The sequence below is a fragment of the Polypterus senegalus genome, chromosome 13 (genome assembly GCF_016835505.1).
Source record: "Polypterus senegalus isolate Bchr_013 chromosome 13, ASM1683550v1, whole genome shotgun sequence".
NCBI classification, from domain to species: Eukaryota; Metazoa; Chordata; class Cladistia; order Polypteriformes; family Polypteridae; genus Polypterus; species Polypterus senegalus.
Window position 1 is genome coordinate 158,871,888 of NC_053166.1, and position 23,080 is coordinate 158,894,967.

Here is a 23,080-nt window from a genome sequence, read left to right on the forward strand (position 1 = left end):
CTGAATTCCCACCCCGCCGATTTCAGTGGACTTTGTATGTGGGTCAGTAGGCCGATGGCCTCGTTGTATTTAAGAAACTCAGTCCTGTTGGGAACTTTAGTGACTTATTTTTTTTTTCTTTTTTTGCAGTCTCATATTGTACCTTGGCCAGCCTTAACTGTGCGCGCATTTGTCGGCTCAGAGTTGGACATCTGATATAATTTGTGGCGGTGCACAGGCATACAGCCGGGCAGTGAAGAATCGATAAGATAAGACAGACTCGCTTTAATATTCACGTAAGAGATGAAGAGTAACATTACCAGCTGGCTCTGCAAGACAGGCTGTTATTAAACAATAATAGGATTGTGTGAAAGATGCGATTAGAGTGTCACTCCTGCGGGTTTGACTGAGCAGAGGAGGGGCACCTGCATGATTCACACTTTCATTCAGGAACAAACGTGCGTGCGTACGTGCGTGTGCATGTGTGTTTTTGTTTTCTAACATTAGACAGTTTTATGCCCTAGTATTAGGATACCCTGACATCTCTTCTGGTCTGCATTAAAAGCAGTCGCACCTTACACTAGGCCGTTTCATTTCTGGTTCTGTCAGGTCAAGCTAGATGACCCCTTTTATTGGCTAACTAAACTGATTACAATATGCAAGCATTCTGAGGCAACTCGGGCCCCTTCGTCAGGCTCACCTTTTGTACGAGGGACTTTCAAAAAGTTTCCGTACTTGTTTTTTAACTATTTATTAAGAATTTCAAAAGGAAGTGACATCACTTCCTTTGCGATGCAATTTCCCCAGCGCCGTACCAGCATTTTACTGCCCAATTACTACTCCTCCCTCCCGCCTTCACCGTTTCCAACTAAAATATAAAAGTGCGGAGACTTTTCAAACGTCCCTCGTATATTTTTAAAGCATATCAAGAGTTTAGGCCTACCACATTTCTTAGTGTGTGTCTGCTCTTTATTTGCTGTTTCTGTGTGTTTTTGTTTTTTTCTGACTTCAGCTTCATCACACGCTGCAAAAATGTTCCCTTTGTCAGGGCTGTTTGCCGTCAGTCAGGTGGGTGTATCTCGGTTTTAAACCCAGAGGTTTGGCACCAATTTACAAATCTCTTAGTTAATGATGTCCTTCTAATTTCGAAAGGGTCTTTACTACTGGAATTTACTCTTCTAGGACTGAATATATAAATCGCTGTACTCGCAGACTGCTTGGTGAATTGTGCCGAGACTGTTTCTATTCTGGCTACTGGGATTATGACTGGTGTCATGTATGTGGCATGTAGACACGGGATTTACATGCCTGCCTTCTGAATAAACGGCAGTGAGACTGGCCACGAGTATCTCGCTGATTCGTCTCCCTGAACGGCCCGTTTTTGTGAGGTATGTCAAGAAATAAAGAGAATTCCACAACGGAAAAGATTTGGGGACTGTCCCCGTTTAATGGACAAATAAAGACAAAATGTGGATCAAAATACTTTAGACAGTAATTGACAATGGACAGTACAATCATGGCATTTTTATAGTGGAGAAAATGACAGGCGGAAATGATGTGGCAGGAGATGACGTCGTAACTGGCAGACAGATGTGACGTCATCAAAAGGAAAACCGGAAGTGATGCAATGGCAGAAGTTACGTCATCTTCCGGAGACCGGACATCATGTCATTGAGATTGAACCGGAAAGTTGCGTCATCACAATGGAGCCGGAAAGTGATGTCATCAGTGGGAGCTGGATGAGGAAGTGACGTTTGGCGGTCATCTTGGGAACCCAGAAGTGTGTGAGGTAGGTAATTTTTCTCTTTTGGTCTGATGAACCAGAGAGAGAGGTGTTGGTACCGCAAATGAACCCTTTGTCTCGTGATGTTTCACTCACCTCAGGGCTTATTGACTGCCTCCTAAGCGCATGTGTGTGACAGGTGTATCCTCTCAAGTCTACCCAGTAGGCATGTGAAGGACCACATTAACATCTTGCTGACCTCAAGTGTGGAGCACAAGCAGCTGTTCTTTCTTAGTCAGACTACTTGAAGAGATTTTGAGGGTGGTGGGGAGTCTGAAGGTTCCTTGCCTTGACACTGAGACAGCACCACACAGCACCTCCATAAGCTTGCGTGTTTTATGTGTGAATGACCAGACTGGCTCCCTACAAGAAGGTAACATGGTATCCCGTCCCAGTACTGTACATGGTGGTGAGGTTGTGAGATCACCACTCACTGCCCTCTTGTTACAGGCCAGTGCGTAATTTTGTAGCTATGTGAGGGCACTTGTGCCCTACCTGGAGGGGCTCCTGTCAATTGCTGGTTTCCATTGATTTTTTTTTTTTTATGTGTTGGCTCCTTTGTGATGCACAGTGAGCTGACTTTGATAGTGCTATTTATGCCCAGTAGGCACTATTGCTGCATGCAAGCACAGAAGTGCTCACAGTTTGCAGGAAGCCTACAGCTGTGCCCATGCTGCAAGGTCTGCCGGCTCACTTAACACTTAAACTCTTGCGGAAGCACTGATAATAGATTATAGGACGCCATGGGCCGGGGGGGATTCGGTGGAGGGGGGGGATCAGAATTAGACTGATGTGGGTGGATGTTGCTCTGCTGTTTATGAGCTGCTGAAGATCTCATCGTCTTGTGATTACAAAGCCCCTCTAAAATGGGGGTACTGTCATGTGATTTTTCATGTATGGTGCCTCATGTACATGCATACACTACACTACACTACAACAACAATACAACTTATACGTCCTTCACTGAGTGTAGGAACAGAGAGAGCGCTGTGAACATTTCCTAGTTGAAATAAGAGTATCGATTATACTAAATAAATGCAGAACTGTTACACGTATAAATATACATTTCTTATAGTACATGGAGAACGAGGTAGAGCTGATTAAACATAAATGGAAAGCAACAAAAATCTGTCCATTAATTCATTGATGAACTGTGGGACAGTTGACAATAGAGGAGCTTCAAATTGTAAAAGTGGAAGTCAGAAAATAAAGTCACAGCTCTGGAGACCTCCCACCCCCTCCTGGATTTTCAATATCGGACTCTGTGCTGACTATCCGGTCTGATGGGAGAATCTTTCTATCCGACGACTCCAGTGCTCCTTTGTCTGTGGTGTGTTGTCCATACGCAGGTGAGCTGCCTGGCAGTAGAGCAGTGGCACCACCCAGATACCAAGAAGAGAAAGAGAATAGAGGAGGGTTAATAACAGTTTAAAAATATTATATTAGTTCTTTTTCTGTAAAAATGACAAACAATAAGTTTATTTCCTGTAAAACCCAAAATCATACAATGAATGCCTCAAGGGGCTTTAACAAGCCCCGTTTTTGACAGCCTCCCAGTCTTGACTCAAAAAAAACAAACCTTGTGATTGGCGAAAAAAATGGAAGAAATCTTGGGAAGTTTAATTCAGAGAGAGAGAGACCCCCTTCCAGGTAGGTTGGGCATGTAAATGGGTGTCAAAAAATGCGCACAAGTGATCCTCTTCACAGAGCTTGATGGTCAACTCTGAAACAGAATACAGTCCAACAGTACAAACGACTTTATTCTTGCATTGCGCTCCTCACCCGGTGCTCTTTTTCCACTTCCTTAGCAGGCGACCCGTCGCCTCCACTTCACTCCCAACTCTGAGTTCACCTGGCTGAGCAAAGATGCAGCTTCTTCTAAAGTGTGGCCCTTTACTGCTTCCAGGGTTATAGCCAGTTGGCTAACTAATGGTTTGGGGTCTTAACTTCTCTCTATTTAAAGGGCCAGGTGCGACTGTATTTGGTTGCAGTCTGGGATTACCTTTCTGCTGCTCCCTTGTGGCTAGGAGGACTAACAGGTGGTCCCTAGTCCTCCTTTTCTCACCTCCACTTCTCCATCCGGGATGGACTCTCCAACTCCTGAATTCTCTCCTTTGTGTTCCATCTGGGTAGTGGTGATGGCCAGCTACCAATTGGCATCTTGCCTTCCCATCTAAGAATTAGTGCTGACCAGTTCACGGACAGCACAAGAAACTCCTACAGTGCATCTCTGTGCCCCGCTGACCTTCATACACTGTACAGGATGTCCCTAAAGTCTGGACACATAAGAAATAACACTATTTATGACTATATATATATATATATATATATATATATATATATATATATATATATATATATATATATATATATATATATATATATATATATATATTGCCTCATAGATTAAATATTAAGTTTAAAGAAACAGGCAGTGTCATGGACAAACGCATTCTGTTTGACCAAGTGTATCTGACGAAACACAAGCTGTCATGGCTAAGTTTTACACTAGCCCCAAAAAAATCACTTTGCAGGACATCCTTGGAGCTGGGTGACCCCAAAACAACCAACCAGTCTTATCTTAAAAAAACAAATTACAAATCGTGCATCACTTAACATCGTACTTGCATCACAAATGGTGGAAATCACTTTTTTTTTGTTTTCTTATTTCGCCTTATACAGTTTCTTGTATTAGGAATTTGTTCGTTTTCGCATACCCCTTGGGGTCAGAGCACAGGGTCGGCCATTGTACAGCGCCCCTGGAGCAATTACAGGTTAAGGGTCTTGCTCAAGGGCTCTTTTGGCAGTGACAGGGATTCGAACCGGCAACCTTCTGGATACCAGCGCAGATCCTTAGCCTCAGAGCCACCACTCCGCCGTGCAGTCATTGAAGATGTTATTAATTGTTCATATTTTTTTATTGAAAATATGCATTTTGCCTATGTGTCCAGACTTAAGGGGCACCCTGTATAACATAAACTTGTGTTTTCCCTGTTTTTTTATTTTTCTTTTTTTCCCAAATGCTGAAGCTGAAGAAGAGTTCAAATACCAAAAAAGGAAAAAGTGAAGTGTTATTTCAAGTGCAAGTGCAGGAACATTTCGTGAGTAATGATGAGCTGGTGCTGCCTGTGGTGCAGATTCCTGCCTCTAGCTGCCTCCAGTCTTAGAACCTTTGGCATATTTTACTGTCGTCACTGACGTTTGCTGCCCCATAGTGCAGTGCAGAATGTTCAGCTGGCTCAGGCATTTTGGCCTTCCCTTTTTGTAATCACCATGAAGCCAAAAGACTTTTATGTTCTTTGATATCTGCTGTAGATTTTGTTTCTCTTTCTCTTCCTTGCCAGTTGGCCTTAAACTGGTGCACTTCCCACATGTTAGACACGGAGGAAGCAACTGCGGTACAAATTGTGTTTTTTTTTTTTTTATGTTTCTCAGTACTCCTTTTAGTGTAGCTGGCACTCGCACCATTTTTCACTCCACAAATGCTTGTTTACTGCCATCTTCTTTGATATTTGCAATGTGCAGTGCTTCATTGTGGATCACGAATTTCAAGTTGTGTTGAAAACTGTTCATTAAAAGTGTTTGCGCTCCTCTGTCGCTCAGTAAATCCGTTACCTCCGTTTGACTAATAAGTGAGTGCTGCACAAAATAAAATGAAGATCAGAGTAACAATTGTTTCAAGTACAGAATTTTCACTTGAATGGTGACATAGGATGACAGTTGATGACCATGACAGCAGCATTAGTGAGGCTAGGGATCTGCACTGGTAATCGGAAGGTTGCCGATTCGAATCCCGTAAATGCCAATAGGAATTCTATTCTGTTGGGCCCTTGAGCAAGGCCCTTAACCAGCAGTTGCTGAGTGCTTTGAATAGTGAGAAAAGCGATATATAAATGCAAAGAATTATTATTATTACTAACCAGGGGCATTCCCAGGTTTCAGAGACACTAAACAGGCCACATCATTTCAGGTTTGCTTTCAGTGTCCTCCATAATGTTTGGGATAATGGTGCTCCACAGTTTAAATTTACAACTCAAACAATTACCCGACTAAAAGTACACATTGACAGACTTTCATTTAAGAGGATTTGCATACATCAGGGGTCTCCAACACATCGCTCTTGAGCTACCTGTAGCTCGCCACCCCTTTCCAACTAGCTCACCAAAGCATTAATGATTACGACATAAATTTGAAAACTTGATTAGTCAAATTAGGGGTGAGCCATCTTTTCAAAAAATCATATCACAATCCTTTTAACACAAAATTAGGATCCACAAACTGAATTGCAATCTCTCTTTTCAATGTGGCATACACTTAAGAGAATATCCGTACTCATCCAGACCTAAGTAACACTTTTATTTTAAATATCAAACAAAGTTGAATTCAGTTGTTCTCTCGATCGCTAGCTAATCGGAGTTAAGGAACACGCCCCAAAGTTGGTGAGCGAGTGAGGAAGGGACCCTCAGCCTGTTATGTGGATCTCGGTTTCGCGATAATAAATTGGTACCACAAGCAAACTCTGATACATAGCGAAATACGAGAAGTCACAAAATCAAGTAAATTCTAGAAAAAAAACTTGATCTAAATCCGAATAGTAGTTGTGAAAAGCATACAGACAACCTTCAAAATAATGTGCAGTTAAAGTCGGCATTTCTGGAGCTTAGTAGAGCCAGATAACTATAAGAATCTTCACCAAGCAGCTCTGAAAATGTCTGCTTTGTTTGGGTCTCCATACCTCTGTGAGTCTGACATGAATGCCATGAAGTCAAAGTTCAGTACAAGATGGACAGACAAACACTGAAATGACTCCAGAACAGAGAACCTGAGTGGCTCCACTCCTCCATACACCTGCCTCTCTTGTTGACTCCATGCAGTGCCAGTCATCACACGTGCAACTGGACACGTGAATAAAGTGAATTGGTGACATGTGACAAAATGACAAATGAAGGAGTCATATCTGTGTATTTAGAACTGCATTGTTTTGTTCTGACAGCATTCAGGTTTGAATTCAATTGTGTGACACTAGGAAATGCATACAGACAAACAAAATGCACTTGCAGTTGAACTAAATATTTTTTTGGTGATGTTTTAAAGCAAAATGTGAGTTGTGGACACCAACATTTTGTAAATGTTCAGGCAAGACAAGCTTATTCAGTTTGTTTGGGTTGAAATAAGCTATGAGAATAAATGTTAGAAAACATGAGGAGCTCTCAGCCATTTTCATTTTGTAAAAGTAGCTTACATTTGAGGGCCCAATAAAGTTTGGGACATGGCAGTGGCAGGTCTGTTAAAGCCGTCATATTTAGGACTTTGTCACGTATCCCTTCCATGCAATGACTGCTTGAAGTCTGCAATTCATAGACATCATTAATTGCTGAGGATCTTCTCTTGTGAATCCTCTAATGCAGTCCCCTTCAGCACCTCCTTGTTTTAGTGACTTGTCCCCTTTCTTTTTATCTTGAGGATATGGATGGTTTGCTCAATTGGACTGAAATTGGGTGACTGGCTTGGTCAATCAGGAATTTCCATTTTTTAGCTTTGACAAAATCCTGTGTGTTTATCGGCACAATGTTTGGATCATTTACATTGTGGTAGGATGAAGTGCCATCCAGTGAGTTTGGAGTCATTTACTGGAACTTGAGCAGGTAAGAAGTTTCTAAACACCAAAGAATTCATTCATTCATTCATCTTAAATGAAGAGAAGTGTTCCAGTACCTGTGCCAGACATGTGCTGTCACACACGTGCGATTGAGCCTGAATAATAATAGTACCATGCCAGACCAGTGGGTGGTGAGCTACACTGACTTTCTCTATCAATCCTCTGCAGACCACCCATGGGAAATCCCACTAGGTCCCGGCACTATTGATGATGTCACTTCCGGCACTGGCGCCATTGATGACGTCACGTCCGGTCCCCGGAGTGGTCACTTTCTGATTCCGGTGCTATTGATGACATCACTTCTGATCTTGACGACATCACTTCCGGTCCCAATGATGTCACTTCTTGTACTGGCCTTTAAAGCCGCCATATTCTCGCACTCAAAGCAGTTCTGTTTTGGACTCAAACCTATGAACATTTCCACGAAATTATCCATTTGCAGCCAGGGTATATTATACGGGTGGCTGCCTCAAATCTTTTTGATGTCTTGTGACTGTGCCCAAGCCATAACACCCTCAGTGCCATGTTCAACAGATGTGGTGGCCTGCTTTGGATTCTGGACAGTTCTTTGTTGTCTCCACACTATACTCTTACCATCACTCTAATGCAGGTTCATCTTCGTCTCGTCTGTCCACAAAACATTTTCCAGAATTCTACAGGCTCTTATAAGTCGTTTTTTTCACAAACTATAATCTGGCCATGCTGTTTCTGTGGCTAGCTAGTGGTTTACATCTTGCAGTGTGGCCTCTGTGTTTCTGTTTATGGAATCTTTGGCAGACAGTCGTCTCTGACACGTCCACATCGGCCCCCTGAAGACTGTTTCTGATCTGTCAGACAGGCATTTTGAGTTTTTTCTGAGGAATCAATAACACCTGTGACACCAAACATTATGGTACATGAAGTGGGGAGACCATATAGAAAAAGTGTAGGGTGAGTAAAATGTATGCAGATCCCCTTAAATGAAAGTCTGCAATGTGCACGTTAACCACATCCAAATTTTGATTTATAATTATAAACAGTGGAGCAGAGGGCTAAATCAAGGAAAAATGTGTCTTTGTCCCAAACGTTATGGAGGGCAAAGTAAGTGTTTGTGCTCTTCTGTTGCTCAGTAGATCCATTGCTACCATTTGTCTCAGAAGTGAGCATTGCGCTAAATAAAATGCCACTCAGGGTTAAACTGCTTTAAGTGCAGACTTTTCACTTGAATAGTGATAGTCAGCTGTGGATAACTCGATATTCTCTGTGCTCAAATTAATTACCGAGTTAACCGGATTATCGATATAGCTGGATATGACTTTTTAAGTAATTTTTTTTTTTTTTTTTCCCCTACACGCTTGTTGCAGTACCCCGAGGCTTTTACATGTTATTTGAAATTTTCACCAATGAGAAATGATCTTGTAAAGCATGTTCATGAGGCTGAATGGCTGAGAGCAAATAACAATCCAGTGTTTCAAAAAACACCCGCGCAGCCAGCTGGCACTTCCTCATGTCACAAATTTACAACAAATCGGGCTCTTCTTTCTTCATGCCAAAACTACTGCACTAACACAGCCGATGGATGGGTGGCAGCATTAAGAACATCAAGCACTTCTACCAAAGAAGGCTGGCACTAAGGCGGCTGACAGATCACGATGAAAACATTGACTATTCTTTCATTCTACTGGATGCTGTGGAGCTTCTCCGGGAATCATGGGATGCAGTGAAGAAAAGCACAATCGTCAACTGCTTTTGTGCAGCTGGATTTTTCCACGAAGAATCAAATTGCACAGAAACTCTGTGGAAGAAAATTATGAATACAGACACCCCCCCGCTGAAATGCCCCGAGTTTAAGCAATAAAACACAGGCAGGAGAAAGTGTCAGTCGTTATTCTTTATCTAAATCTCAGAAGAGGTAAGAAGTGCAATACGTGTTAGCCACCATACAAAGAAAAAAGTATCCTCTGCACTCAATTAATACAATTCATTGATTAGGTCACTATTCTTTACAAGGAATTTATTACATAAATAGAAATCTTTTAACATGATCGGTTACACCTAGTTGCTAACGGGACTTCCAGATGTTGATACCTCAGGTGGCCACAATTTGATTGATAGTCCTGTTAGTTTTGGAGGTACGTGACTTTTTAGATGTATTATTTTTATTCTTATTTTAGGAGACGTTTGAGTTCCCCTACAGGTTTATTCGGTTTTGAACAATAAGACTAAGGGCTCATTTATACTTCACGTTCATTTGACGCGTACTCTGAGCAGCTCCTCAGAAATTAACGTGACGCAGTACCAGCGCAGTGTGATCAAGTCGGGACGTGTCGTCAGAGTCTCTGTTTACTATCTACATGTGACAGAAAGCCGCTATGCGGATCCTACAGGATCGATGTGCGCGCTTCGATGTTTGATGAATGGTTCTATGTGGTGAAGCAAAATGCAGACTTACAGATGCGATCGTGGTGCTTTTATATTCAGTCGTCGCATATTCCCAATCGTAATGACACGATACATTTTAAAAATCTCGCATGCCATCTTTTGTGCCATCTTTTTTTTCTGAGGTATCCTCCTGACCTGACAGCACCGGCAAACAGCAATAGATCACCACACAGAACACATTACATTTATGATACTCCAGCTCTCTGCACATTTAGAATCCTTAGACTTATACTTGATTTCACTTTCACGATGAAATGCATTAAAGTATGTATGTTACATTTTACAGATAAATCGTTAATTTCCTTTAAATAATGAATACTAATAATTACACAAATGGGGGTGGCACAGTAGCGGAGCGGTAGCGCTGCTGTCTCGCAGGGAGTCACGTCGCTGGTGTTCCCTGCCTGGAGTTTGCAAGTTTTCCTGCTGGGTTTCCACAGTGGGCTCCGGTTTCCTTCCAAAGATATGCAGATTTGGTGACACTAAAGTGACGCCAGTGTGTGTATGCGTGTGCGTGTATTCATCTTGCGATGAGCTGATATCCCGTCCAGGGATTGTTTCTGCCTCGTGCCCAATACTTGCTGGAATGGACACATCCCTGGATTAATGGATGTAATCATTAAACATTCTTTTCAGAGATATCGTAGTAAGGTGTCATCGGAATTTAATGGATGTTCCAGGCAATTCACAACACAGCAAAGCCAAACCTGTTCTCACCGTGATGATATCTCACACTGCCACCTGCTGGATTTTTCCAGATTTACGTAAAGTACGTGTGCAAGTATAAACAAAAAAAACGCTTGTGTAGCAGGAGTGTCCGCTGGAGCATGCGTTGCTTGAAGTATAAACCTGGCCTAAGACCTAATTCTTTATGGTCCAGCATGGTACAAAAACAGGAAACTTAGTACAAGCGAAAATATAGAAAAAAAATTATGCCATAAAATGCATCATTTTCTCTTAATGGGTTATATCAGTGTTTCTCAATCTGTGGGGTGGGCCCCCCTAGGGGGGCACGAAGATGTGGATAAAAGAAAACAAGAATCAAAAATATGAAAAAACCTTCTGTTGAAACCAAAACAAATTAACTTAAACTACATTCTGATACTAGATTAATAAATATAGAGTTCGATAAATGTCGATAAAAATTAAGTAGGTATAATAAAATATGCATCTACATTTCAAATAAATGTTGGGGTGGGTGGGGTGCGATTAAAACTGTTATGAGAACTCGGGTCGCAAATACTTAAAGGTTGAGAAACGCTGGGTTATATAAATAACAAAAATGCATTTATCATAGTAATAAATCCTAAAATAACAGACTCGGACACATGCTAGGTGCACATTGGACCAGGGTTCAAACTCAACTCTTACAACTCTTTCCGAGATGACGGACCACTTCCACAGGTTCTTTTTGCCGACTTCAGGATGTCTTCATTGTCCCCCCAGATGCAACGCAAAAATCACGTGAAGATGGCTCGAGACCTTCAAACACTTGACGAAGATTCCTCAGCTGCCAAAGATAAAGCAGACATAACGTTCAGTTTTTTTGCACCTGTAAAATGAATAAATGCAATGTGTATTTGGGCAGTAGAATATCAAGTTGAGCAGATTTTTGTCAATTGGGGAGGCCTAAATTTTATCGAATTAAGCAGATTATCGAGTTATCCGATATCGAGCAAAACAAATATTTTTTTAATGTGTCGCTCTGAATATTTAGTTGCGGTCGTGGAATTTTATCTAGTGAACCAGATTATCGAGTTATCCGGAGTTGACTGTGTACGATGAAATCAGTTGATGATCATGACAGTAACATTACTAACGTGAGGCATTCCCAGGTTTCACAGACACTAAATTTTTCTTCCAAAATATCTTAGAAAAAATGCAATGGAAACCAAACTAGGTATGAGCAGAAAAGTGACATATTGAATTACTTAGGCAGTTAGAAAGAAATGCTTTTATGGCTGAGATCTTCACTTGCGCTCTAACACATGGCACACCCAAACTCCTCACGCTCGTGGGTAGGCAACCTACGACAAAGTGCTTGTTTATTCAAAAAATGGGTTGTTTTTGTATCAAATTAAGGGTCATCCTCATACGGTGAGAGGTGGTCTTGGAGCTTTGATTACATTAATGAAAAAAAAATCCTGGGAGGTTAGGAAGATGGTTGTTGAAATGAGATGGTAAGGGTCAGCTCAGACACTTGTAATTGTGCAACTGAGTTTTTTTATGTGTAAAATGCAAACAAGTGGAGATGCCAAAAATGAAAATACACAGTGAGAGAAGTAATTAAGTACAAAAGACAATAAAAAGATGCCACGGCTTGTGTCTGTGAAAAGAAGTGTCCTTGAGATGGAGCAGGTGCCTTTAGAAACCAGACGCTGGAATAATAGCCGGCATTTTCAAACATTTTGGCCGGCTGAGCAAGGCAAGGGAATGAAAGTCGGAGAAAATATTCTGTGCTTGCTGATGCCAGGAGGGTTTCATAAGAGGCATACATGGTCCAGAAAAGAAAGCCGTGGAGCCCTGCTTAGTAGCAGTTGACGGTTTAGCAGTTTTCCCCATTTCTCCTTTTCATGTTCCCTTTTTGACTGCGGATAACCACATGATAATGAGGGGAACATATCTCAAGATATAGATACAAAAGATGCAGCCTTATTATGCAGAAGGAGGAGGTACAGAAGTATATGCGACATGATGTGTGGCAAGTGGCCGGAATCCTTACCCGGCCAGGAAGCCCAGTGTGTGGAAGGACCGGGGTAAGAGTATTATCAGGATAATTTTTCCTCCTGGCCGATAGAGGACAGCCCCCTTGGTTTTCCAGTGGGGCCTCGGATTATGAGCATGGCAACCGTGGCCACCACCAGGGGACACATGGACCTTTCCAGGGCCTTCTTTGGTCACACTTCCGTCACACCCGGAGGTGTGGCCAGAAGAAGCACATTGGGCACCTGGAATCCTTCCGGGTGCCCTATAAAAAGGAGCCGCCTCACTCCATTGGGAGGCCCGAGACGGGAGGAAGAAGACAAGGCCTGAGGAGGAGGAGTGCAGGCGGATGGACTGGCGACAAGAAGGCACTGTGTGTTGGTGCTGGTGATTGTGCACTAAACTGCCTGTGTGTGTCCAGGTTAGGGTGGCTATACAGCCCCGGTGACGTCACAGTTGCTAATATTCATTGTCGGGGGTCATTTTTGGAAAGTCAAGTTTTATTTGATTCCTTTTATTGGTTCAGCCCCGTTTTTTAAAACTAGGTTTCCTTACAGAGTAACATTCAGATAAATAGAAAAAATAAAAATCCTGCCCAGGACTGGTTCCTGTCTTGTGCCCTGTGTTGGCTGGGATTGGCTCCAGCAGACTCCCGTGACCCTGTGTTCGGATTCAGCGGGTTGGAAAAAGGATGGAATGCATGGATAAAAATTCAAGTTTCCGAATGTTTGTAACACGGAATCATTTTCCTGACAGGTGTAGTAAGTGTTTCCAAGGTGTTTTCCATTCTGTTTGCAGTTTCTAAAAGGTCACTCATGTTACAACCAGACATGCTGACTGCTAAATTGTTTTGGAGAAAGTTCCTGCACGCTAATATATTTTGTAACGACTTGCACTTCAGAACAGATCATCCGCCTGAAGCTAAGCATGTTCAGACCTGGACAGTACTTGGATGGGAGACCACAGGAAAAACTTGGTCTGCTGGTGGAACAGGTGTTGGCAAGGCCATCAGGGGGTGCTTACCCTGTGGACTGAATGTAGACCCCAATGCCCCAGTGCAGTGATGAGGACGCTGTGCTGTAAAAATGGCGCCGTCCTTCAGATGAGATGTAAAACCTGAGGTCCAGACTCTCTGTGGTCATGAAAGATCCCTGGGCATCTTACGTAAAGAGTAGTTGTCTATTCTGATGTCCAGAAAAAAAAATTGCCCACCATGGCCTGGTCATTCTGGCCTCCTGTCTCACAATTGGCAATCTGTCTCACCCCTTATCCATAGGTAATGCGTGGCGCAAAAAATGGCTGCTGTTGTAACATCCAGGTTGATTGCTGCACATGGGTGGTGGTTGAAGTGGCTTCGCTCGCCAACCCCTGGGTTGGTTAACTGGATATACAGTTTAAAGAGAATGTTATTTTCATGGGAATTGTTACATATGCATTATTTTCACGTTTACTTTAAAACTTAAGTTAAAACAATATTTGGAATTAACTTTTCGTCAACATTGCATTGAATTGAGTTACATCGTGAAAACGCAATGTGAGAGAATATTGTTTCATTCTCTCTAATAAATAAACCAACTTTTTCGAATGTTTGTCCCTGTGATTTGTTAATTTTCATAGCAAAAGCTATTCTAACGGGAAACTGTATAAACGTTTTAATACGAATGGCATATCAAGATCTCCTTCGGTGTTTCATGTTATCCCCTGAAGATGTACTGCATTACCTTTCTTGTCGCCTGTTAAAATTTTACATGTTAGAATTGTTTGACCAATTTTGAATACAATTAATCTTGTCCTATTGCATAGCCCATCACTCAGACATAAATTACACAATAACATTAGGATACGTCCTTCTTTCTACAGTAATTCATGCGGTGGAAGACCGGCCGGTGTTAACACTTGTATATATTCTTCGTGATATTGTAAGTTGATGTTTTCATCTTCCACACCATCACTGCCAACTGTTTCAGCAGAGTCAGAGTTGATACGCATTTAACCAATGTGCTGTGTAACCAATCAACAGTTTTCATATTAATTTGTTTGACTTCATCATTTTTTGCTGCCATATTTAGATGAATGGGTGATTCTAAACTGGATCTTCATAAGTGTGTGTGTGTGTGTTCATAACTAAGCCCTTTAATGGATTGGTGTCTGTCCAGGTTAAATGCCAGAATGCACCTGATGACTGTGGTTTTGTTTGAAAATATTAGTAAGTATGGCGGGACTTGAAAAAATCTCATGGCAAAAGTCTCCATCTTGTGGGACTTCCTTCCAAAAAGTCTCTTCAAAAAGTCATGTCTCGTTGCACGATTTTTTTTTTATTATAATATAGTGTATTTCAGATTTTATATATATATATATATATATTTTTTTTTTTTAACAAAGTTCTCAATAGAGAGTTAGAACTCTGAAAGTCTCAAGGTAAAATTGTTGGCGGCTTCAGACCATGAGGGAGAGCAGGTCTGGAGCTTTGTTGGTAAATGATTGTGTCACAGAAACATTCAGTTATGCAGATAATGGAGCCCTGTGTTGGTGTTGCGTCCATATTTGTTCATTCTGTGCTTACAAAACATTTCCTCCTATGTTCATTTCTCAATTAGTGACTTTTTTTTTTTGGCTTGTGTGCGCTCGCTCCTCTCAGCATTTGAGTGACTTTTTTTTTATAGTGGATGGATTTTGCTGTCGGGAGTCACTAGTCAGACGTGTAAAAGGAGGAAAATGTACAAGTTAAAGGGACTTCTCTCAAGGTACATTTGAAACCGTAAACTTATCCGTAATTGAAGTTGCACAGAATGTTTTACGGTTTTAAGATTCAGAAATTTGTCAGCACTTTTTAATGGGTGATTTTTGTCATTTTCAAAAATGGGTATGGCGTGCTGTTTGAGATGTATCAAAGAAAACGGAACTCTCCCGACAAATTTCCATGGAGACGACGTAACTGTGTGTTTTGTCTTGGTAGAGCTCTCTATTACTCTACTTTCCCCTTTTGTATTATTAATATGTAGTCTTTGTCAGAATGCCTCAAATCTCACAGACTTATCACTGTTTATAAGGTATTGTACCATATAACTTCTCTCCACCTTCCATTCTACATTTATAACCTCGGGCAATTAGGTATAGTAAAAGACAAGCAGGAGTTAAGTTACAATTTAAATAATGTATTATTGATAATATTTATAAATAATAATATGCAAAGTGCATTTGAATATTAGCAACCATACAACCTGTTAAATGCTGATGTGTAGTTTCAGACTTATTTACTTTAAATGTCTCCAGCTAAGTCCTCATTTATGGTCGGCTTTCTTCAGAACAGGCCGCATGCCTGTCTCAGTGTGGCAGCCAAGTTGTGATCTTCATTGTGTTGACCTTTTCAGTTCACGGTGTGTGATGGTCCTTCATCAGTTTGATGAGAGAGAGGGTGAGGTAAAACAAGCAAATGTATAGGTTTTCTGTCCAACTCCTACAGCCAATAGGACGTCATGGTACTTAAAGGCTTCTGATACAAGCCAATCCAGACCGCCTTGCTTCAGACCAATGGGGAGATAGGTTAGAACAGCTGTACACCTGCCCTCCAAACCATGTGTTAAGGAAAAGGTTGACCATTAGGCAGCCTGGCCTACCTATGGGGTTGACTGAGAGACTTTAGCAGAGAAATATTGGTCAAACTTGTTTGAGGCACTTCCTCCAACCCTGTTGTAAAATTACAAAGAGACTCATTCCTAAAAGGGGGGAAGGGGTTCTTAAACCATCAAACCATTGCTGGTGTTATCAATAATGTAACACTGACATTGTTTAAGTTACAAATAAAGACATACAAAATATTTTTCAACTTGTATGCAACATTTCACATCACCACACTGTGCTAAGCTTCAACAAACTTGGCCCACTGAGAGTCAAGTTGTTTCATGCGGACAGAAAGACAGACCAGCATTATATCTGAGTGTGCCTAAAAAGTTCAGCCCGAGGACTGACCCTCTATGGACTTCTCACCTGTTCTCCTCTTACCTGTACTCCTTGCCTTAACCTTCAGCCCAAGAGCTTCATCTATTCTACACCCATAGACCAAACTGAATGGTAAGCCCCAGGATGCCTCCTCACTTTTTATTGAAGGCGCCCAACATTTGTGCAAGTCTCAGTCGGAAGTAGACCGCTTGAAATGAAATGATGATATGGACTAAGAAAAGGGCCTCTTTAGCGCTTTTGAATATTAAGGCTACTGACGTTCTTTATGAAAATTCTCACCAGAGAGCAGTCTTGACGAATGAGTCATAAGGACGTGCGTTTAGCAGAACAGGACTTTCATTAATTGTGAGTATCTGTCACTTGCTGTAAAAGGGTTCTTTATTTGCTATAAATATTAATCATTTTCTGTATAATTTATGCTGTGGAAATTGGTGGCACAGAACCGATGGGTATCCTATCAGTCTTTTCACATTCCCTTTTTTCCTTATTTTTTCTTTTTTAGGTACACAGTGGAGGGAGGCACAGGAGAGGGACCTGAAAAATGCCCTGCAGAAAGTGAACCCTGCTATCCCTCTCGTGTTTGTCAGTGGAAACCATGACCTCGGCAACACTCCCAGTGCACAGACTGTGACCGATTACTGTCATTCCTGGGGCGATGACTACTTCAGCTTCTGGGTTGGGGGCGTCCTGTTCCTGGTGCTCAACTCGCAGCTTTTCTTTGACTCCTCAGCCTGCCCTGAGCTGCATCAGGCCCATGATGCATGGCTCTCGCAACAACTAGATGAAGCCTCCCAGCGAAAGTGCCGCCACGTCGTCGTCTTTCAGCACATCCCGCTTTTTGTGAACTCTTTTGAGGAAGAACACGACTACTTCAACCTAAAGAGACCTGTGCGACAGGAGCTTCTTGGAAAATTCAGAAAAGCAGGTATGTTTGGTGTTAAGGACAAGTGAGGTCAGAAATGTCCTACAGTAGGCTGGTAGCCCGCCTAGGAAACATTCCTGCCAGGATAGGCTCTGGCTCATTGCATTTTAAAACTAGTTGTGTTACCTGGCTTCACCCAGCACGTTTCATAAGACATTGGGCGCCAGTTATAGTGCCATAATCGGTTAATCGAGTGTGTCAGAAGTACTATGTAACTGAGTGATTTTGGGTGCATAGTATTTTCAGTTTTGTTTACCAAGGGCTAATATAATTGGCAGGCAGTGTGGTGCAGTGATTAACTGTTTGGACCTAGCACTTCAAACCTGGAGGTTGGGGGTTCAAATCCTCGTACTGACACTGCGCAACCACACGAGCAAGTCACTTCTTTTGGTTTTCCAAGCATGTGAAGTGCTACCAATCTTATCTCAAATGCTGTAAGTCACCTTGGATAAATGCGTCAGTCAAATAATAAGTAATAATAATATGATTAGGTCACTGGAGCTGCATACTCTTGGACGTGCTATACACAATTGGCCTTAAGGAAAACATTCCTGCTTCACCTAGCGACTCGACTTTGGTTCACTTTGATTGCAAAGAACAATTTTAACAGGAAAATGCATTCTTTAGAATTGAAACTGGTGATCAATATGAACAATGTGAAATAGAAGTATGTAATACAGGGAGATTCACTCGAAAGAGGCCCTAAATATTCTGTAATAACTGTCGCTAGGCCGAAGCAATCTGAACGAAACAACGTGCAATGTGCTCCTCAGTATATGGAGCCTCAAACAGGCTGGGATGCCCCTGCGTCGGAGCGATGAGGTAGGCGCCGGGCAGCCGTCGCAACGTTTAACCTCCGTTTGCAGCTTCTGGGTGTGTACCGCCTGTACCCCTTCACTCAATCATTAGGCTTTTCATCAGGATGGTGGTGTACAATATTGAGCAGTGCATCTTCACGGTCAATGTCCGAATCAACTGGATGATTGCGAGTTAACGGAAGGTGACTTCCAGTAAGATGGAGCAAAGTGTCACACAAATCAGCAAGTAGCATAGCTGAAATTGTGTCCTCCTTTGGCAACAGGGTCATTTCAAAGGGGCTTTGGCAACCGCGGTCACTGGATCTGACACAACCGGACTTCTTCCTTTGGGATATGCTCAATGGAGAAGCCTATCAGAACAGGCCTTGCACTGTAAAGATTTGAAGGAAAACATCTGACATGAAATTGCTGCTATAACACCCTCCCCTTAAGAGAGATGCTTGCTGATACATTCAGGAACATGGAGCGCCACGTCGAAATGTGTCTGGCCAACAACGGAAGCCACTTCCAGCATCGCATGTAATGCAATCGATTACACATACGCCAAGGTATAGAGTGTATCCTTTTGGTTCAGATTGCTTCATCCGAACGGGAGTTACAACAGAATATTCGAGGTCTCTTTCGAGTGAATTTCTCTGTATTAGCATTATTGGATTTTTTATGATTTTCATTTGCTTATGTCATCCACTTAAGTATTTCTTTTTCCAGTTTTTCATCAGTTGTTTGTGGTTCCCCTTTAAAGTCCACAGATGTGAATGTATATGTAAAGAATTTTGGAGAGTGGAGGGGGTGAGGAATTGCTGTGCAAAGTAGACGAGCATGAGAATGTAAACGATTTTGGGGGCTGGGGTGGGTGCCCCCTTTCAAAGTAAATAGATGTTAATGGAGCCCATGAAGTTTAAAGTGATGCCATTTGTCTAGGCTTGTCTTGGATCGGAAGGCGCCACTTCTGCCTCTTCATCTTCCCTTTTCACTTCTAGCAAAGCAACACCTGCACTCACAGCTACAGCGGCCAGCACCTGCACTCATGGTTGATAGCACACTCGCTAGCCATTGAGCTCCACATCTTCCTTGAGCTTCACCGATCTTTACCCATCCGTTTCACACCTCAATTTACATTACAAGCATGAACATGTCTCTTTTTCCTGTCCAGGACACCACCCCTTCTTTAACGTGCTTGTAAACCTTATATTAGTGGTTAGTGGTGCTGCTGGCTTGCCCGTCAATTGCTTCTGCTCTGTCATTCTTTTGCCTAAAGCCCACTCTAAGCACAGTGCACACCATTATTTAATAATACGTATTAACAAATGGAAAAAAATGGTTGGTCAATATTCTTCTTTTTCAGTAACTTCACCAAATTTCAAAGCATTTTTGAGTTTTTCAATGTGGAGGGTTAGGGTTTACCCCTAAATATTGATATATCAAAATGTCTTTTCTTACTACCTACTGAGTGCCTAGTGCCCTAGATGTATAGTCCTGCCAAATGTCAGCGTTTTAAGTCATGGAAAACGGGGGCTTTGTTGATGAGTGAGCAAGTGAATCAGTCAGCCAATCAGTTGACTTTGCATTCTGTACATACAGTAATCCCTCGCTATATCGCGCTTCGACTTTCGCGGCTTCACTCCATCGCGGATTTTAAATGTAAGCATATCTAAATATATATCACGGATTTTTCACTGGTTCGCAGATTTCTGCGGACAATGGGTCTTTTAATTTAAAGTACATGCTTCCTCAGTTTGTTTGCCCAGTTGATTTCATACAAGGGATGCTATTGGCGGATGGCTTAGAAGCCTCCCAATCAGAGCATGTATTACATATTAACTAAAACTCCTCAATGATATACGATGTGCTTCCCGAGCAGATTGTTTGCTTTTCTCGGTCTTTCTCTGACATTCTCTGCGCCTGACGGAGGGGGTGTGAGCAGAGGGGCGGTTTGCCTAGAGGATATGGATGCTCCTCTAAGACATGCCGCTTTATTGCGGTGGCCCAAAAGCACGTATTGAATTTTTGATAGTTTCTCTCTCTCTGACGTTCTCTGCTCCTGACGGAGGGGGTGTGAGCAGTGGGGCTGTTTGCACAGTGGATACGGAGGCTACTCTAAAAAAAAATGCTGAAAGACTACCCTCACATTGCTCCCTTCTTTGCGGCTGCTTTATCGCGGTGCTCATACTTAAAAGCCCAACAGCACGTATTGATTTTTTGATTGTTTGCTCCTGACGGCGCTCGTTTGAAGAGAAGATATGTTTGCATTCTTTTAATTGTGAGAAAGAACTGTCATCTCTGTCTTGTCATGGAGCACAGTTTAAACTTTTGACTAAAGGGTGTTATTTCATGTCTAGAGGGCTATAATAATGTTAACAGGGTGGGAGAGTTTATAAGGGCTTAAAATATATAAAAATAACCATACAAACATATGGTTTCTACTTCATGATTTTCACCTATCGCGGGGGGTTCTGGAACGCAACCCCAGCGATCGAGGAGGGATTACTGTACATACATAGATATTATTGGATTCGGGAGAAAAAAACCTGTAGAAGAAGGAAGCAGAAGTTTGTAAAATAATAAGGAGCAATATTATGTGTGTCAGACAAAGCATAATACACGGTAGGGAATAAGTAGACCTGAATTACTTTGGAACAGATGGTGGTCCTTGGTTAGACTCCAGTTGATTTAGTTGTTCTGTTGACAGTTTGGAACCAGGACTTTACGCCGGTCACACTGGCTTCCTCTGCCCACACCGCCGAGTTGAGTGTGCTGTGATCCTTTTGTGCTTCCTGCTGTGACCAATTAGCCGTACAAACATGGCAGATGGAATGAGTGGTAGCTTGCCCGCCGTGAACTCCTGAAAAGACCTCTGCAGATGCCGACATGTCTTTTGTTGAACCTGTGGCCATCTCGTGAGCGTTAGCATAAAATGTTTTCTGCTGTACATCTCTTTCACTGGTGTTGCTTATTTCTGCATTTGACATCACCTCCTAAATTTAGTTCTTTGTTTTGGCCAAATTAGCAGCAACAGCAGAGAGGAGAACTAAATAAAGCAGGAGAACAAGACGTCTTACGGCCCCCTCCTCCTTTATTTTTCAGACTTGTGCTTTTTGATTCATGACTAATTCGAGACCCCAGTGCGAGCAGCATGAAGTCCCCAAACCCCCTTTCACCTTCTTTGCCAGGCATCCATCATTGCCTAGCAGACAGCTTCCTGTTTGAAGATATCTTTAGAGTGGCAGTGGCCATAAGAAATAAATAAACAAATGGCACCGATTACAAAAAAGCATTTTATTAAAAGCAAAAGTCAGTGGGAGATTTGCATTGTGGTCATGAGACACACGTACGCACGCACACACACAAACAAACACTCTGACCCTGGCCAGCATAAGATCAGATGTGGCCCCTTCAAAGGACCTAGAAAACATCTTGTGATGTGTGTCGATTAATGGAGCAGACAAGAATGCTGTTTAAAGTGGGACGTTCCTCTGTGGAGATTAAAAGAATCAAAGAGAGCGAGGAAACGAGAGGAAAGGTTGACGGTATTGTGTACGTGAAATTAATACACCTCTACAAAAATTCAACTCTTGTTTTACATTGCACTTTTGAAAGCCTGCGTCCTTACGTGTAACTTGTAGAGCAAGCAAGGCTACAATAAAACATCGATATGAAACACTAGTAGTCCAAAGGGGACACAGCGATAAGTTCCAGTTCCAGCCTGATCATTGGCTGAGTGACATTTGCACGTTCTCACTGTGTCCACGTGCTTTTCCTCTGATACCCTGACATCCTCCCACTGCCCATTGTTATGTACGTTGTAACACTAGATGGTGCTACACCAGCGCTTAACCCGACACACACACACACACACTGACAACATGTTTTAAAAGCACCAAGAAGTTGTTTAATTTCTTTTCTTTTAAATACGAGGTGTGATCAAAAAGTATGGTGAATGTTGATGCAGAGCACCATCCAAGATTAACGCAAAACAATTCATTGCACGTCCACCCTAGAGCCGAGTTTGTGATAAGTGTCAACTCGTTTGATACTGTCAGTCGTTTGTGAGCTACTGTTGAGTTCAAGTGTGTCGTTAATGACGGATATCGAACAACGCATTAACATGAAATTTTGTTTCAAATTGCAAAAAGCTCAGAAAACCCATCAGATGTTAAAAATAGGTTTATGGTGACACTGCACCAAAAATTAAGACTGTTTACAAGAGGTTTGATGGATTTCGTAATGGATCTTACTCGGTTGAAGCCGTGAAAAGATCAGGACATCCTTCATCATCAATAACCGGGGAAAATGGTTTCATTCTTCGTCACCACAACGCTCCTTGTCACGCATCCCTTCTAGCGTGACAATTTCTGTCAAATAAAATCATTACACTGTGTCCGCATCCACCTTTTTCGCCGGATCTGGCACCGTGCGACTTCTGGCTGTTCCCTAAATTGAAAATGACCATGAAAGGCAAACGATTTCAGTCCACTAAGGACATCCAAGAAGTCACGACATCTGAACTATAGACACTATTGAAAGGAAACTTCCAGAACTGCTTCGCAAAGTGGCAGGAGCATCGGGTATAAGTGCATTCGAAGTGAAGGAGAGTATTTTGAGGGTGACTCGTAGTTTACTGCAATAGACGTTTCTTTTTTTAAAACATTTACTGTAATTTTGATCACACCACGTAAATAGTGCCTAAAGCACCTCATATAAACACAATAATATTTAATTCTCAAAGTCTCTCCTCCAGAACTCCCAGCAAGCTCTGTCCACCTCCTCCCAACTCAGGCACTCTTGTTGGGTCTCCAGTAGTCCTTAACCCGGAAGTGCGTCTACTCTTCTGTCCC

General features: G+C 42.2%; 1 protein-coding gene across 1 annotated transcript in view; it reads left to right on the plus strand.

Annotated features, from left to right (window-relative positions):
- The window catches only part of cpped1 (calcineurin-like phosphoesterase domain containing 1), a 92,788-nt gene that overhangs the window by 50,142 nt on the left and 19,566 nt on the right, over window positions 1-23,080 (plus strand). The window contains exon 3 of the mRNA XM_039776397.1: window positions 17,008-17,430. Coding sequence (XP_039632331.1) covers window positions 17,008-17,430 — 423 coding nt within the window. The remainder of the gene's footprint in view (window positions 1-17,007; window positions 17,431-23,080) is intronic.